Source organism: Pelophylax lessonae, assembly GCF_965119305.1.
Source record: "Pelophylax lessonae genome assembly, chromosome: 1".
Lineage (NCBI taxonomy): Eukaryota > Metazoa > Chordata > Amphibia > Anura > Ranidae > Pelophylax > Pelophylax lessonae.
The window spans coordinates 218,144,808-218,164,264 of NC_138768.1; the positions used below are offsets into that span (position 1 = coordinate 218,144,808).

The 19,457-nt window shown below is 41.9% G+C and overlaps 1 protein-coding gene across 1 annotated transcript in view; it reads left to right on the forward strand.

The window, feature by feature from the left end:
• Nucleotides 1-17,361, forward strand: part of TESC (tescalcin) — a 124,513-nt gene extending 107,152 nt beyond the window's left edge. Inside the window, exons 5-8 of the mRNA XM_082252239.1 lie at nt 3,589-3,650; nt 5,414-5,521; nt 7,982-8,029; nt 17,268-17,361. Of these exons, the coding sequence (XP_082108365.1) occupies nt 3,589-3,650; nt 5,414-5,521; nt 7,982-8,029; nt 17,268-17,345 (296 nt within the window). The 3' untranslated portion in view covers nt 17,346-17,361. The remainder of the gene's footprint in view (nt 1-3,588; nt 3,651-5,413; nt 5,522-7,981; nt 8,030-17,267) is intronic.
• The last annotated feature ends 2,096 nt before the right edge of the window (nt 17,362-19,457 follow it).

Genomic DNA, 19,457 nt, shown 5'->3' on the forward strand with positions numbered 1-19,457 from the left:
GATGCATCTACTCAGGCTACCAATTAGTTTATTGGACATCCATAAATCCAAAAATAAAGCATAGGCAGAGTTTTACCCCCCAAAAAAACTATTACCAATAGGAGTATGTCCCCTCCTTTACCCGGGCCCACCCTCAGCTCTCCCCTCCCTCCCCTGCCACAAACCATACTCTGATACCCTCCAAACTCCCCTCCCCCCTATTGCCACCCATCTACACAGTGAGAGGGTGTTATTGGGAATAGGGGGAGGGGAGTTTGGAGGGTAGCGGAGTGGGGTAGGTTCTCTTGCTGTGTGGTGGGGGAGAGAGGGGAGAGCTGAGGGTGGGCCCGGGTATTGGAGGTAACATGCCCCTAGTGGTAATAGGTTTTTTGGGGGGTAAAACCCTGCCTATATTTTATTTTTTTGATTTATGCATGTCCAATAAACTGATTTTCTTTTCAATTTGATATGCATCTTTCCCTTTGTGGTGTTTTTTGCATGCAGAGTGCTGCATGCCGTAGCCAATAAACACAGCTGTATGTGTAGCAATCACTCTTGATTAATCTAATGCAATTTTAGTAATCATTGATGTGTCAATTGAGAGAGCCCTATAGTTATTACTTTCCCCACTAGCACTTCCTGAACAACCCAAGGACTTGGTGGTCTCTCCCGAGACACAAAAGCCCCAAGACTCTTTTCCAGCGTCCAGAAGGCCACAGGAATCATGGCAATATCTGTAACTTAGACCAGCAGGCCTGGTGCTGTAATTCGGACCACATAAATTGTTGCTATAACTTGGACCACCGATCACTAATAAGGAATGCTGTGCAGAGTCAGAACATACAGTATCTCACAAAAGTGAGTACACCCCTCACATTTTTGTAAATATTTTATTATATCTTTTCATGTGACAACACTGAAGAAATGACACTTTGCTACAAAATAAAGTAGTGAGTGTACAGCTTGTATAACAGTGTAAATTTTCTGTCCCCTCAAAATAACTCAACACACAGTCAATGATGTCTAAACCGCTGGCAACAAAAGTGAGTACACTCCTAATTTAAAATGTCCAAATTGGGCCCAAAATGTCAATATTTTGTGTAGGCACCATTATTTTCCTGCACTGCCTTAACCCTCTTGGACATGGAGTTCACCAGAGCTTTACAGGTTGCCACTGGTGTCCTCTTCCACTTCTCCACGATGACATCACAGAGCTGGTGGATGTTAGAGACCTTGCGCTCCTCCACCCTCCATTTGAGGATGCCCTACAGATGCTCGATAGGGTTTAGGTCTGGAAACATGCTTGGCCAGTCCATCACCTTTACCCTCAGCTTCTTTAGCAAGGCAGTGGCCATCTTGGAGGTGTGTAAGTCTCCGCTTTAGTATGTCACAGTACATGTTGGCATTCATGGTTCCCTCAATGAACTGTAGCTCCCCAGTGCCGGCAGCACTCATGCAGCCCCAGACCATGACACAACCACCACCATGCTTGACTGTAGGCAGGACACACTTGTCTTTGTAGCCCTCACCTGGTTGCCGCCACACACACGCTTGACACCATCTGAACCAAATAGGTTTATCTTGGTCTCATCAGACTACAGGACATGGTTCCAGTAATCCATGTCCTTGGTCTGCTTGTCTTCAGCAAACTGTTTGCAGGCTTTCTTGTGCATCATCTTTAGAAAAGGCTTCCTTCTGGGACGAAAGCCATGCAGACCAATTTGATGCAGTGTGGGGCATATGGTCTGAGCACTGACAAGCTGATCCCCCACCCCTTCAACCTCTACAGCAATGCTGTCAGCACTCATACGTCTATTTCCCAAAAACAACCTCTGGATAGGACGCTAAGCACGTGCACTCAACTTCTTTGGTTGACCATGGTGAGACCTGTTCTGATTGAAACCTGTCCTGTTAAACCGCTGTATGGTCTTAGCCACCGTGCTGAAGCTCAGTTTCAGGGTCTTGGCAATCTTCTTATAGCCTAGGCCAGTGATGGCGAACCTTGGCACCCCAGATGTTTTGGAACTACATTTCCCATGATGCTCATCTAAACTGCAGAGTGACTGAGCATCATGGGAAATGTAGTTCCAAAATATCTGGGGTGCCAAGGTTCACCATCACTGGCCTAGGCCATCTTTATGTAGAGCAACAATTCTTTTTTTCAGATCCTCAGAGAGTTCTTTGCCATGAGGTGCCATGTTGAACTTCCAGTGACCAGTATGGGAGAGTGAGAGCAATAACACCAAATTTAACACACCTGCTCCCTATTCACACCTGAGACCTTGTAACACTAACGAGTCACATAACATCAGGGAGGGAAAATGGCTAATTGGGCCCAATTTGGACATTTTCACTTGGGGGTGTACGCACTTTTGTTGCCAGCGGTTTAGACATTAATGGCTGTGTGTTGAGTTATTTTGAGGGGACAGCAAATTTATACTGTTATACAAGCTGTACACTCACTACTTTACATAGCAAAGTGTAATTTCTTCAGTGCTGTCACATGAAAAGATATAAAAAAAATATTTACAAAAATGTGAGGGATGTACTCACTTTTGTGAGATACTGCACATGTAAAGAACATGAAGCATCATCTCAGGAGAAGCAGATATATCTTGAGACAGAACGTAGGAAGAGGCTGACAGAACAGGGAAAGAGAGTCTGGTAAAAACCTCAGAAGAGGCCCACTGATTTAAAGGTAGAACTGAAGATGTAATATTCATTGTAAGCAACTGAATATAAGAACAAAGAGATTGGTTTTCAATTTTGACAGTAGCTGAGTCAACACTGGTAAGGTAGAGAGTCATAGAGCTGTTCATGCCCTGATCCATGAAGGTATGAACCAATCTACTGTTTTCAGTTAAAGTTTGTTGGTAAAGTATAGTTTAGGCCTTATTCACCCTCTGGCACGGCACATATAGGAGGTATTCTTCAACACTGAAATCCATTGTAGATTAGGGGAAGAAAAGCAAAAAAAACAAAAAAAAAAAAACAAAAACAAAATGAAAGCATTAAAGAGGAAGTAAACCCTCCTCTGCAAGTTGTACCTATAGGTAAGCCTATGATAAGGCTTACCTATAGGTACTGTAAATATCTCCTAAACATGTACCGTTTAGGAGATATTTACCTTACATGCAGCCAGTGACATCACTGGCGCATGCACTCTGAAGGAACGGCCGCGATGCATACTAGCTCATTAGGTGTTTCTCTTTCAGGGTGTAAAAAAAAAAATCAGGTTTACAACCTCTTTAAGAAAAACAGACACCAAAAAGGTCAAAGAAAAAAATTTAAATTAACAAAAAAACATCCAGAGCTTAATCAATGAGTCCGCCACATGAATCACTTCAGGCAAATGTATAACAAGTTTTTAGAACGCATGTCATCTATCAGTGGGTCCTGCATTGTGCCCATAGGTTCAGATAGCTGTCTGTGTAAACAAACATTTCAACCCAGAGCTACCTGCATACTGTATTTGGTGATTTTTTTTTTAACAAAAACTCTGCTTTATACCTTTTTTTAAAGCCTTTTTTTTTCTCTCAAGTATAAACTGATAACACACATAATACCATGATGAAAATGATGAGTAATTGTTCATTTTATTTCTCGTAGTTCTTTTCAACATGTATGACACGGATAATGATAGCATGATCACTCTGGAGGAATACAGAAATGTACGTATGTGTTATTCACTTCCAGGTGGGGAAATATTTCACTAGGCAAAACTTGACTCTACATAACATAACCCAAATGTAAATCCAGAAAACGTTATAAACCCTTTTGATAAACATAACAAAAACACATTATTTTGTGGGTCATCATGGTTCAGACAGTAGTAATTAGTCACATTTACCTGGACTTTAAACAATTTTGAAGACTGGATGCTTAGAAATGTTGAGGACAATGGGGAAGATTTAGGCTCCTTTCACACACTCCGTCCGTCAGACGGATTCCGTTTTTCTCAGCGGGGGATCGAGCCGCCGATTCCCCACTGAGCAGGAGGATGATAGCTGTGTCTCCGCGCTGTGTGCGGAGACACAGCTGTCAGTTCCTTATGCATCTATATGGGGGAAATCGGATGGGAACGGACCGTCGGTCCGTTCTCATCCGATCCCATCCGATCCGCTGGACGGATGGAAAATAGGGTTTCCATCCGTCCAGATTTGACGGATCGGATGTCAGCGGACATGTCTCCGCTGACATCCGATCCCCCATAGAGATGCATGGGGGGACCGTTCAGATCCGCCAAAAAAACGGACAGGCGGATCTGAACGGTCCGCCTGTGTGAAAGGGGCCTAACGAAAATTGGTGCACACAGATTCTGGAGCAGCTGTGCATAGTAACCAATCAGCTTTCATCTTCGACTTGTTCAATTTGGCCCCTTTCACATGGGCTATCCGCCCTTCAATTTTTCAGGTGGACCTGATCTGACCCTCCGGTCTCTTCTATGGAGTGGCACACATGTCCGCTTACACCTCGCGCCATCTAATCCAATCCTGTCCACCAAAAGCAGACAGATGATGGTCCTATTACCCATATGTCCGGCGGATCGGATCAGACAGCATCGTATGTAAACGGACAGGCGGTCTGTTTCCATCTGATTGCCCCATAGAGTAGAGCTGGACCTGTCATCCGCCTGCTCGGCGGGGATCAGCGGAGAGACCCCCCCACTGAGCAAATGGATTCCGCTTAGCGGAGGCGCCCATGTGAAAGGGGCCTTAAGCTTTGACAATAAAGCCTAGAAGCTGATTGGTTACTATGCACAGTTGCACTGGATTCTGTGTGCACCAATTGTAGTAAATCTCCCTCAATGTTTCACGTTTGGAGTAGGATCCTCAGTCCAGATGAGTGCTGGAAAGATACCCCAGCATTTCTACCCAGTGGTGTCATGAAATGTGTTAAGGCAAATGTTAATTGTCCTGGGTTTGACTAGTAAAAGTTGTGAAAGGACCACAACATGCCAGGAAGTTTTGAACATAATTTAAATGCCTGAAACTATGACTTGTCAAACCAGTGGGATAAAGATATAAGAACGGCATTACATGATGGTTGTTTCAGTCGGATATACAGTAGATGGCCTCTTTTACACATCTTTGCCTGTTAGCGCTTAACAGGTTTGAGTCATAAAAGAGAAAACCTTGGCTCTTTTGAGTGACTCATGTATCAGTCATGAATATGCATTGGTGTTACACAGACACAGCATGATTCCTTTTAAATTCTATAGGACTTTAAACAGAGTAAGCTTAGATCAGAATTTTTGGGACTGTTTGGTTTAGGATTTACATATATTGTAGTAATTTTAGCTTCTGAAACTGAGCTAAAATTGCAAAAGGAATTATGTTTTAACAGTCCAGTCCCCAGAAATTAAACCAAAGTTATTTTTTTTTTTAAACCTGTGCACAGTATTATTTGTTAAATTATCTTTCTTTTTATATAGGTGGTCGAAGAATTACTATCAGGAAACCCTCATATTGAGAAGGAGACAGCAAGATCTATAGCAGATGGAGCAATGATGGAAGCGGCCAGTTTATGTGTTGGGCAAATGGTAAAATATCACAATGGTGTTAATCTTGGAAGCAAATTTTATGTTGACAGCTCTGATGATACTAGCAATGGCACAAAGTATGTTGTGATTAGTGACCGGTAGCAGTGATCTTCACCTAATATACAGATGATGTGGAGCACTGTTTAGAAGAGCAGGGAGACTTTCTTTGTATTGGATGATTTTAATAAATGTACTCTGGACTTTTGGAAGTTGAGCAGCTCTATCTTTGTTTTATTTTCTTTTGACACTGTGTTAATAGATTATGGACCCTTTCTGGAGTCTGAACCTTTCAGTCAGTGGAGTGGTGGCGGGAGGCCTGGCTGGGATGATTTGTGTGAACTGTGTTCTTGCTTTGACATATCTTCTTCCCACAGTGATTTCTTGACAAACCAGATTATAAAAAATGTAGCTTTGTTCTATATCAAAAGTATTGGGACATCTGCCTTTACACGCACATGAACTTTAATGGCATTCTATTCTTAGTCTGTAGGGTTCAATATTGAGTTGGCCAACCCTTTGTAGCTATAACAGCTTCAACTCTTCTGGGAAGGCTGTCCACAAGGTTTAGGAGTGTGTCTATGCGAATGTTTGACTATTCATCCAAAAACGCATTTGTGAGGTGAGGCACTGATGTGGATGAAAAGGCCTGTCTCGCAGTCTGCTCTCCAATTCATCCCAAAGGTGTTCTTTCAGGTTGGGGTCAGAACTTTATGCAGGCCAATCAAGTTCCTACACCCCAAACTCGCTCATCCATGTCTTTAGGGACCTTGCTTTGTGCACTGGTGCACAGTCATGCTGGAACAGGAAGGGGCCATCCCCAAACTGTTCCCACAAAGTTGGCATCATGAAATTGTCCAAAATGTCTTGGTATGCTGACACCATGAGTTCCCTTCACTGTAACTAAGGGGCCAAGCCCAACCCCTAAAAAACAACCCCACACCATAATCCCCCCTCAATTTGGACCAGTTCACAACGCAAGGTCAATAAAGACATGGATGAGAGAGTTTGGAGTGGAGGAACTTGACTGGACAGAGTCCTGACCTCAACCCGATAGAACACCTTTGGGATGAATAAGAGCACAAACTGCGAGCCAGGCCTTCTTGTTCACATCAGTGCCTGACCTCACAAATGTGCTTCTGGAAGAATGGTCAAACATTCCCATAGACACACTGCTAAACCTTGTGGACAGCCTTCCCAGAAGAGATGAAGCTGTTATAGCTGTAAAAGGTGGGCGAAGTCCATATTGAACCCTACTGACTAAGATTGGGGTGCCATTAAAGTTCATGTGCGTGTAAAGGCAGGTGCCCCAATACTTTTGGTAATAGACAGACAAGGCAAATCCTCTCTTCGTGGCCTTTCCTTGAAAACGACTCGAGCTTTGGCTACAAAAAGATTAATGAGCACAGAGAGAAGCCTGCTACATTTTCCCATGAACATTTTAAAAAATGAGCTTGTTTGTATCTGACTAAAGGGAATTTGAGGTTATTTTGGAAGAGATAAGAGTATGCACAGTTTCCATCATATCCCACATCCTACCTCCAATCTTTCACACAAATTAGCAATGACAGTTTTCGCCAATTATACATCTGAATAGATGGGCAGATGGAGCTCAATGTGTCAGCCCCCTGCTTCTATGCCATCTCAAGTGTTGAGAGCAGTCCTTCTGTTTAACTCATTTATTTCAGTGTGTTTTTTATGGCAAACTTTCTAACACACCTGTGCTTAAATAAACGAAACAGTAGCATAAATGTTCCATAAATTCCAGTTTGTATTGTGAAAACTTTCCATTGACAATTTTTCTTTTGTGTCAGTTTTGTAGAAACAAAATGTTTAGGCAGCTGATGCAGCATGTGTATATCTTCGCAGCTGTGTTAGTGTTCAGAAGGCCACTCAACGAAGCACATATGTGAAATTGTGAGGGTTTCTGTCCTGGACTTTCACTGCTCTGAACTCATTCTGTCCATTCTGAAGTGTCATGGCTCTTCACTTTTGTCAGTCTTGCAATGATAGCTCTTGTGTTTCTAAGAGGATTGAAGTTTGATTTGCACTTTATACAGGACCTAGGCTCCAGCCACACAAAGCTATGTATTTTCCTATTCAGCCCCACTCATTTTACCATATTGTCATGGCTGTACTTCTGTGATTTACATAAAAGAATGAAATTGATGTTCTTACTTTGAGAGTTGGAATAGCTTTTTCATACATCTGCCAAAGGAGAGAAGTCGTTGCAAATGTGCCCAGAAGAAAAAACTGTGTTGAGAGCTTGCTAGATTTGAATAGAGTAGACTAGAATGTTGTTTATAAATGATCACATTCCCTCTTGTAAAGCCAATTTAACAGCTGTTACAGAACGGTATCAAAAGTGTACCAGATATGATAAAGCAAATATGTTAGTCTCATGGCAATAAAGCAAGTAGCATCCTATACTGATATAATCACAATTCATGTTTGTTTTAACAGGCACCTGATCAGATATATGAAGGAATCACTTTTGATGACTTTCTAAAGGTAAAAATGTACATCTTTCAAAGTGTAATTATTTGTCTTGAGAGGACATAAAGTTATTACCTAGGAGGAAACCAGTTCTGAAGGGTTAGGACCTCTCTTCAGGAGGAAACCAGTTCTGAAGGGCTAGGACCTCTCTTCAGTTTTTTGTCTTGGGGGAGCATAAAGTTATTACCTAGGAGAAAACCAGTTCTGAAGGGTTAGGACCTCTCTTCAGTTTTTTGTCTTGGGGGAGCATAAAGTTATTACCTAGGAGGAAACCAGTTCTGAAGGGTTAGGACCTCTCTTCAGGAGGAAACCAGTTCTGAAGGGTTAGGACCTCTCTTCGGGAGGAAACCAGTTCTGAAGGGCTAGGACATCTCTTCAGTTTTTTGTCTTGAGAGAACATAGTTATTACCTAGGAGGAAACCAGTTCTGAAAGGCTAGGACCTCTCTTCAGTTATTTGTCTTGAGAGAACATAGTTATTACCTAGGAGGAAACCAGTTCTGAAAGGCTAGGACCTCTCTTCAGTTTTTTGTCTTGAGAGAACATAAAGTTATTACCTAGGAGGAAACCAGTTCTGAAGGGCTAGGACCTCTCTTCAGTTTTTTGTCTTGAGAGAACATAAAGTTATTACCTAGGAGGAAACCAGTTCTGAAGGGTTATGACCTCTCTTCAGTTTTTTGTCTTGAGAGAACATAAAGTTATTACCTAGGAGGAAACCAGTTCTGAAGGGTTAGGACCTCTCTTCGGTTTTTTGTCTTGAGAGAACATAAAGTTATTACCCTAGGAGGAAACCAGTTCTGAAGGGTTAGGACCTCTCTTCAGGAGGAAACCAGTTCTGAAGGGCTAGGACCTCTCTTCAGTTTTTTGTCTTGGGGGAGCATAAAGTTATTACCTAGGAGAAAACCAGTTCTGAAGGGTAGGACCTCTCTTCAGTTTTTTGTCTTGGGGGAGCATAAAGTTATTACCTAGGAGAAAACCAGTTCTGAAGGGTTAGGACCTCTCTTCAGTTTTTTGTCTTGGGGGAGCATAAAGTTATTACCTAGGAGGAAACCAGTTCTGAAGGGTTAGGACCTCTCTTCAGGAGGAAACCAGTTCTGAAGGGCTAGGACCTCTCTTCAGTTTTTTGTCTTGGGGGAGCATAAAGTTATTACCTAGGAGAAAACCAGTTCTGAAGGGTTAGGACCTCTCTTCAGTTTTTTGTCTTGGGGGAGCATAAAGTTATTACCTAGGAGAAAACCAGTTCTGAAGGGTTAGGACCTCTCTTCAGTTTTTTGTCTTGGGGGAGCATAAAGTTATTACCTAGGAGGAAACCAGTTCTGAAGGGTTAGGACCTCTCTTCAGGAGGAAACCAGTTCTGAAGGGTTAGGACCTCTCTTCGGGAGGAAACCAGTTCTGAAGGGCTAGGACATCTCTTCAGTTTTTTGTCTTGAGAGAACATAGTTATTACCTAGGAGGAAACCAGTTCTGAAAGGCTAGGACCTCTCTTCAGTTATTTGTCTTGAGAGAACATAGTTATTACCTAGGAGGAAACCAGTTCTGAAAGGCTAGGACCTCTCTTCAGTTTTTTGTCTTGAGAGAACATAAAGTTATTACCTAGGAGGAAACCAGTTCTGAAGGGCTAGGACCTCTCTTCAGTTTTTTGTCTTGAGAGAACATAAAGTTATTACCTAGGAGGAAACCAGTTCTGAAGGGTTATGACCTCTCTTCAGTTTTTTGTCTTGAGAGAACATAAAGTTATTACCTAGGAGGAAACCAGTTCTGAAGGGTTAGGACCTCTCTTCAGGAGGAAACCAGTTCTGAAGGGCTAGGACCTCTCTTCAGTTTTTTGTCTTGGGGGAGCATAAAGTTATTACCTAGGAGAAAACCAGTTCTGAAGGGTTAGGACCTCTCTTCAGTTTTTTGTCTTGGGGGAGCATAAAGTTATTACCTAGGAGAAAACCAGTTCTGAAGGGTTAGGACCTCTCTTCAGTTTTTTGTCTTGGGGGAGCATAAAGTTATTACCTAGGAGGAAACCAGTTCTGAAGGGTTAGGACCTCTCTTCAGGAGGAAACCAGTTCTGAAGGGCTAGGACCTCTCTTCAGTTTTTTGTCTTGGGGGAGCATAAAGTTATTACCTAGGAGAAAACCAGTTCTGAAGGGTTAGGACCTCTCTTCAGTTTTTTGTCTTGGGGGAGCATAAAGTTATTACCTAGGAGGAAACCAGTTCTGAAGGGTTAGGACCTCTCTTCAGGAGGAAACCAGTTCTGAAGGGTTAGGACCTCTCTTCGGGAGGAAACCAGTTCTGAAGGGCTAGGACATCTCTTCAGTTTTTTGTCTTGAGAGAACATAGTTATTACCTAGGAGGAAACCAGTTCTGAAAGGCTAGGACCTCTCTTCAGTTATTTGTCTTGAGAGAACATAGTTATTACCTAGGAGGAAACCAGTTCTGAAAGGCTAGGACCTCTCTTCAGTTTTTTGTCTTGAGAGAACATAAAGTTATTACCTAGGAGGAAACCAGTTCTGAAGGGCTAGGACCTCTCTTCAGTTTTTTGTCTTGAGAGAACATAAAGTTATTACCTAGGAGGAAACCAGTTCTGAAGGGTTAGGACCTCTCTTCGGTTTTTTGTCTTGAGAGAACATAAAGTTATTACCCTAGGAGGAAACCAGTTCTGAAGGGTTAGGACCTCTCTTCGGTTTTTTGTCTTGAGAGAACATAAAGTTATTACCTAGGAGGAAGCCAGTTCTGAAGGGTTAGGACCTCTCTTCAGTTTTTTGTCTTGAGAGAACATAAAGTTATAACCTAGGAGGAAACCAGTTCTGAAGGGTTAGGACCTCTCTTCAGTTTTTTGTCTTGAGAGAACATAAAGTTATTACCTAGGAGGAAACCAGTTCTGAAGGGTTAGGACCTCTCTTCAGTTTTTTGTCTTGAGAGAACATAAAGTTATTACCTAGGAGGAAACCAGTTCTGAAGGGTTAGGACCTCTCTTCAGTTTTTTGTCTTGAGAGAACATAAAGTTATTACCTAGGAGGAAACCAGTTCTGAAGGGTTAGGACCTCTCTTCAGTTTTTTTGTCTTGGGGGGAACATAAAGTTATTACCTAGGAGGAAACCAGTTCTGAAGGGCTAGGACCTCTCTTCAGTTTTTATTGGTGTAACTACTGGTTCTTTATGACAAACAATACGAGAAGAAAAAAGAAGCTCTACAGTAAGGACATAGAATACATTATTTTTTAGTTAAAATTTTAGGGTTTTTTTGGGGTTAAAAAGATGACCTTTTGGCTATCTTCATTAGGTAGTTTCCTCATACTTCCTGCAAAGTCATTGGGACAGGAAGTGTGGGAAATCTCCCCAACATGGAAGCAACACAAACCTGGTTGGTCAGCGTTCCACACTAAGCTAATTGAAGAAATATTAGTTGATTTGACAAACTGTACACCCATCCCACCCTACCAAAAAAGTGTCAGCTCATGCTGATGGTGCTCTTTCAAAGCTCCTTGAGTGGTGGTAATCCTGGGGATAGGAAGCTTTTGTGCAATCTATGCACTCTCCTGACCCAGATGAACTGATAAAAAGACCTCCTTACTTATTAACCCCTTGCCGACCGCCCCACGTACATTTACTACGGGGTAGCGGCTCCTCTGCTCAAAATCACGTACAGGTACATGACTCTGCACTTCCGGGTCTGAGGCGCACACATGCACTGCAGGCGACCCGCTCCCGCTGGGATTGGACACAGTGGGAGCCAATCAGCGGGTCTGCCGGGACCCGCCGATCGTTCCCGAGAGAGGCCGAATGGAGGTCTGCCTATGTAAACAAGGCAGATCGCCGTTCTGTAGGAAAGATAGAGATCATGTGTTTCTGCTAAGCAGTTACACGGATCTCTGTCTTCCCACAGTTAAAGCACCCCCACACAGTTAGTAAGCACTCCCTAGGAACACATTTAACCCTTTGATCTCCCCTGATATTAACTCCTTCCCGGCCATTAGTACAGTGGCAGTGCATATTTTTTTAGCACTGATCACTGTATTAGTGTCACTGGTCCCCAAAAAAGTGTCAAAAGTGTAATTTATTGTCCGATTTGTTCGGCGCAATGTCGCAGTCCTGTTATAAGTTGCTGATCGCTGCCATTACAAGTAAAACAAATACTAAATAAATAAATATCCATAAAAATATCCCATAGTTTGTTGACACAATAACTTTTGTGCAAACCAATCAATATATGCTTATTGGGATTTTTTTTTTACCCAAAATATGTAGCAGAATACATATTGGCCTAAATTGATGAGGAAATTAGATTTTTTTTTATTGGATATGTTTTATAGCAGAAGTAAAAAATATTGTTTTTTTTTTTCTCCAAAATTGTTTTTGTTTATAAATCAGCCAGGTATGAAATATGCATACATGCATAGGTCCAAGGACCAATTAACTTTGCAAAAAAGCCTTATACGGAATTCAGATTTAAAATATTTTTTTCTATCAGTGAAAATGCTGCCTTTTCCCTGGCATTGCAGTGTTCTGTGCTGACAGAGCTGAGTAACAGCCACAGTAACAGAGGAAGTGAAGTAGCATGTATACATTTTTTTTTTTTTTGTGTAATAACTGCCTTCCATGTCAATGTGTTAAAAAAGTACCATTTTTAGGCACTAAAGTAATTGCAATTAATTTGTATTCTAAAGAAATGAAAATGGATGCCTGGTTTGCTTTTACCAGAATATAGTAATGGCGCTACTGAACCCTAAAGCGGTGTTAAACCCTAAAGCAAACCTTTATTATAAAGCAGCTTACCAATTCTTGAATGTTATGGCTGCATTACATTTGTTTTTAGGCTTTCTTTCCTTTATTTTCCTCTGGTGATCTGGTCAGTAAGTCGGTTGTTTTTTAAAAGAACAAGCTGGCCTGCAGATGTAGTAGTTACAGGGTTGAGGCAAACCATTTACCACTAACAGATATGCTTACAATGGTCAGCTTTTATTTATGCAAAACCTTTATCCCAAAGGAAAACATGTACTGCTTATAAAGTGTTATAAAGTGTTAGCTGGAGTTCAGTTTCAATTTATTAGTGTATCTAAATCTGCTAGTGCATCTAACACTCCCCTCCCCCCAGATAAACAATGCTTCTGTCCAAAGATGCCTCTTGTGCTCCTCCAGAGTGGGGGGCACTATAATAAAGGAGGCATGTTACTGGTCAGATCACCAGGTTAAACCTGAGGGGAAAAAGCCTTAAAAAGAAAACAAATGCAGCCTCCATATCTAATGACTGGTAAGCAGCATTGTATTACATTTTTGGTTTAGGGTTTATTACTGCTTTAAGTTCACATCCTAAAGACCCCTTAAACAAGAAGTGAGCTCTAGAAGCTGTGACCAAAATGAGGCAGGAAGAGGACATAAGACTAGTCACCAATGCTGCCTGCAGTCCCCTGCAGCAAACCTTTTCCCTCATTACTGAACTACCATAAAAGTGTTTGTTACCCTAAAACAAAAAATAAATAATTTGGATCCGGTTTCCTTAAAGCATGTTATACAGCACAGGGCTTGTGCTGTGTAATTTGGTCCCCCGTATCACCTGAAATACCTGGCTGATCCTGCCTGGCTATTCCCCCCCTGTAAACTGACCACGGTTTATCATGGCTGCTGAGCCCTGACACTGTGGTCAGTTTACGAGCCTTCGTCAGCCGCAGCTCTCCTCTGTCCTCTCCGCCACGTCCTCTCCCCCCTCCCTGTCTGTCAACTCTGTCCACTCTACGTTCCTCCCCTCCTGCTGCTTTCATAATACAATAACCTTGCAACAATCCCCTCTGCTATGTTAAATAATGTCCCCAGTAGATTCATTTAAAAAAAAAAAAAAAAATGCCGCTGTGTACCTGATTTCAGAGCGCCGATTGGTGCTCACGTGACTGGCCGCCTCTCTCCTCCTCCTGGCTGACGTCATCAGGGGTTTCTCAGCCCCGCCCACTTTGCTGTCAGCTCAAGAGAGGAGAGAAGCGATCAGTCACGTGAGCGCCGATCAGCGCTCTGAATGTAGGTACACAGAGGCATTTTTTGAAAAAACAAATGCACTGGGGACATTATTTACCATAGCAGAGGGTATTGTTGCAAGGTTGTTGCATGGCTTAACAACTACGCTAATGTAACAGCCTCCAACAGCACAGTAGTGACCTCCTCAAATCTTTGGAGACTAGCAGTCAGAGGCAGCAGTGCCTTAAATCTCACACTACAGATATACAGGTATGAGACTGTACAGATATACAGGTATGAGACCGTACAGATATACAGGTATGAGACTGTAGGACACAAGAGTGCCTAGGCACCCTCATGTACTATGAAGTGCATTGCTATTATTCAGGAGAAATTCAAGGGCATTTTTAAGGGTACTGTTTAGGCACAATTACTATTTCTAAATATTCCCTATTCTCTAACATTGAAAATGTTGTTTTTGTAGTTCAGTTCCTCTTTAAGTAGAAAAGTATATTCACTAAGAGCTTACTAACAGCCTAACCTCTGTAATATACCTGTAATCGCATAATTAGCCAGTGATATTATTCTGTAGTGAGACCTGGAAGCTGCAATAATGCAAGCTTTAGAGAAATTCACCTCTGTATTCATGCTATTGCATACCGGCACTCACACAGTGTTATGGTAAGTTAGAAAAAGGTTTCAGCAGGTAGACTTTTGTGTAAAATAAAAAAGCAGCATGGAATTTTATCATCTGGTGTTATTGTTATCAGGGCAGAGATAATGACTTCTCATATCTTTTTAAAGTAATGTGGGTGTATGTATCAAGGGCTGGGCTGCTCACACTTACATGTTCATTCATTAGTTATCAACTACAAGGACACTGTGCAAGATTCATCTAGGATATGAACAGAAACCCAATTGGAAATTGACATGCCCAGTACCTTTTATCACATTATTTAATGCAAACAACTTAGAAGGAAACCCCACAAAACATTGTTTGCTTCAAAAGGTATTAAAACACAACTCTAAAACAATTTTACTAGAGTTTTAAAAGTGAACTCTGGCCCTACCTTTAGTCTTGGACAGTTGTCCAGGCTCCTTTCTACTGAAATGTCTAATTTCACTGCTGGAGCAAAATCAGATAGTCTGCATCATTTTTCCACCGCCCTTTCTTCCCCAGCCTTATGGTCCCTGGCCCACTCTATTTATTTATTGGATTTCAGTTCTCTGAATCATAGAGGCTTAGTATCACAAGTGGGTGTTACCTAGGGTGGTCTGCATGCAAATACAGCCCAAAGGCAACCACAGAGGGCGCCAATTAAGTGCAGTATATAGAAAAAGACTTCAAAATTGCAAGTGGCAACTTACAAGATGCATAAGGATAAGAGCATGTAATCCACCCAGTGTGATTTTCTGTTGAGCTTCAGTGTGTCTTTAAGAGCCAGGAAGCAGATGCCACTGTCAGGAGCTGTGTAGGACACCAGAAACAAAACCAGAAATCCTGGAGCGCATGAACAGCACAGAACCAGAAGTGATGTCACACCTTAGGGAGCCTGGCTTGAAAAAGAAACAGTTATGATCTGAAACATGTAGCTACGCTCCCCACGCTGCAGCCCCCCCAAGGTGTGACATCACTTCCAGTTCTGCATAGTCCACATGCTCCAGGGTGGCTCCAAGATTTCCAGTTTTTTTTCTGGTGTCCTACACAGCTCCTGACAGCATCATCTGCTTCCTAGCTTCTGAAGACACGCTGAGGCTCAACAGCAAACTGCACTGGGTGGATTACATGCTCTTATCCTTATGCATCTTGTGAGTTGCCACTTGTGATTTTAAGAAGTATTTTCCTATTTACTGCACTAAGTTGGCACCCCCTGCTGTTTCCTTTATATATTGCAGAGATTACTTTAGTCTCATTGAGGAGCTGCCACGGATATCTTTGGACCTATGGCCTTTTTAGTATAAACCTACATCCCCACAGCACATTCACATGTATGATTATGTCATAGTTTAGCTGTAAGCCTACCTGCGACCTTCTCTATAATTCTCTGTAAATACAGCCTGACTAGGATAGCCCACTCCTCCAAACTGACATACAATCTTCAAGGCATTTTGCTATCTGCATAGTTTCTCCCTAGAGGCATTACACTGCTTGTATCAGAGCTGAGGAGTTTTTGGAGGAGGCAAGGTGCTGTAACGTTTGCAGAAACTATGTACAGCACCCTGCCAGTCCCTTTCATCAGTCAGAATCTGCCTCCTTTGCATAGAGAAGTACAGAGACTTAGTGATGACATTACTGGGTCTAAAATAAGGTATGTAATGAAGATGGATAGATTTTATTTAAAGGGTAACTCCACTTTCGTGGGAAACAAAAATAGCAAATAAAGAAAAAAAGATATAGCGTATACAATTGCAACACAAGTCATATTGTAATTGAATGTTATTAAAAATTACCTTTCCTCTTCAATGTTATTAAAAATGACCTTTCCTTTTCAATCTGCAGTCACTGTAATTTTCTGAAAATGCAATGCAATATGGCTACCTGGAGGTGTTCTGTACACAGAATGTATACTGACCACACCCCAGAAACATCATTTCCTGCTTGTGTTATTGGCTCACCAATTTTCCTTAAAGATACAAGTCAGATTTCAGGCATATTGTAGCTGCTGACTTTTAATATTAGGACACTTACTGTACCTGTCCTGGAGTCCAGGGATGTCGACACCGCAGCCGATGTTCCCATCGGCTGTCAGGTGTTGCTGCCGCCATTACCGGTAAGGGAACTCGCAGTGAAGTCTTGTGGCTTCACGGGCGGGTCCATACTGTGCATGCGCGAAGCGCGCTGCACATTCGGATTGGCTCGGCAGCGGGGGAAGGAGGAGGGGGTCAAACTTCCAAGGGACAGCGCCATGGCACCTTCTCCCGGAAGTGGGGAAGGGTACCTGTCAAAAACAGGTACCTGTTCCCCCCTCCCCCCAGAAAGGTGCCAAATGTGGCACCAGAGGGGGGGAGGAAGCAAATGAGCGGAAGTTCCACTTTTGGGTGGAACTACGCTTTAAGTGTGTAAATGTCAGCTTGAGGAGAAATCAAAAATGACAGTTGGTTGTTTTCTTCCAGCTCAACAGCTCAAGTATTTGTTGAAAAACTGATCAATGATCTACCATGGCTTTTTTTAATTGTTTCAGTCCTAATAATCTCCTGAAACTATCACATACGGTAACAAATGTATAGATTTCATAACCCAGTTTATTAAAAAAATATTTTGATAATCGAGGAACAGTGAAATAATGTAGGTAATATTTTAAAATGTCTTTTTGTTTTTTAGATATGGCATGACATTGACATTGAAACGAAAATGCATGTCCGATTCCTGAATATGGACACAATTCCATCCTGCCATTGAAGCTCCTATGATGTACAATACACAGAAATGAAGACATTACTGGTGATTTAACAGGTTATATATGAAGAGCTTTCATACAGTTAGTGACCCATTTATCCAGGGGTGATGGAAGGAGGCATCTAAATGATCAAGAGGAACTCTGAAAATGGATCTCTCCATGAGGATAAAAATACTATATTCTACTGATTTCTAAAAAAACACATTGACCATGATACTACTTTTTTTTTTAAACTCCGTTTATTAAATTTATCACCTGAACAGTACAAGAATGCTACAAAACATTGGAAATACAGTGAGTCATAGAGTAGTACCGGTCATCAATGAAATAACACAAAGGTTCAATATAGGTAAAGGATATCCCAGAAATACATAGATACAGAGATTTACAAATTTGTCAGAATAAAGCAGATATCCTTAGGAATAACACATGCAACACATGCTCGTTATATGCAGAAACAAAACAAAAAGAAAAAAAACCCCCAAAGAAAAAGGAAGACCATGATACTACTTTAACGGATACATGGCCTAGATAAAAGAGGCGTATTGTGAAAACGTACTGAAGACCGTGAAATAGAAACAAGCAATTTTTTGATGAACTGAACTGTCATTCTACTATGCAATTCTGTTTCATACAATTTTATGGAATACAATATATGGGATATGGGAAGCTATATTAGCTCAGAGACTTGTTTTGGTGATTTTGCTATAATAATGAAATAAAGGGGTTTGATGATTTATTTGCTAGATTTGGTTTATTAATACATTATACATACAATATCCATTGTAGCATTAAATTAGGTGATATATGAATATATGTGACTGCAAGAGCTAAAAGGGAGGTGTGTACACATAATCTCCTTCCCCAGACATCCGTTTAACCCTTTCCCGAGGCCTGTCTTGCGTTTTAAAAACTTTTTTTATTTTTAACAAGAGTCTTCTGCACAGTCTATGTCATGGGTTCTTCACCTTCACCTTGCAATGGGGATGGGCTGCTAATGGTGGTCCTTACTAGTGTTGCCAACCTACCAGATTCAAATTTACTGACACATTGGCCAAGATTTACTGGCACAGCCAAGTTTTTACTGGCATTTCCAAAAGTTACCAAATTACCGTTTTGTAGGCTACAAACAAGTACAAATGCAATAAGCAATGTGATTTAAGGTAGATATTAAGGCAAAAAAAAAAACATATTTCTTATTTTATTTTCCATATAGTAAGTAGATCAGGGACAGGACTCAGGAGGGCAAGAAATTAGAATGGGGGCGGCACGCACACATGAAATTGACTCTCACAGTGACACTGACAGTAGTGTGCAGCATCACAGATGGTGATGACACCTCACCGACATGACATGTCCCCTTCTGAGTCACAGTGACAATCTCTCTCCACTCCAATCCAAACAGCACTGACAGTCCCATTCCCGGCTTGCCTGGCTCCTGTTCCACAGACCTGTACACGGGGCTTCAGCCGCTCTGCTTGGCTCCCCTGCACCATGACATCACATGACACACTCAGGCACCACCTCTGCCGTTGCTGCTTGAACACACTGTAGCAGGCACTCAGATGGTCACTGTAGCAGGAACTCAGATGGTCACTGTAGCAGGAACTCAGATTTTAACTTGCTACCTTTTCCTGTCACTGGCATGAGAAAGTGGCCATTATTTACTGGCTGCCAGGAAAAATACTGACGGCTAGCAACACTGGTCCTTACTGCTGCCCTTGATGGCATTCACATATTTACATGTAAATTTAATTTAATTTAGCACTGTCCATTGTGTCAATGGCAATGCAGAGAAAGTGGGCTGAATGATACTGGTCACCCTTAACCTGGAAGACTAGAAACACCTAGTGGCAGAAAGCAATTACTGCGGGTGACAGTGTAGGATTTAAAGTACCGTATTTATCAGCGTATAACACACACTTTTTCCCCCTGAAAAAATAGTGTAAACAATGGGTGCGTGTTATATGCCGATATTTTTTTTTTTTTTTTAGCAATGTGGGGCAGGCGGGGATCGGCGGTCCGGAGGAGTGGTGTCAAGCTGGCCGCCCCGCCTCTCCTGGCCCCCGGGACAGCCCTGCAAGCGTACTCTGCAGTTAGGAAAAAATCAGCGC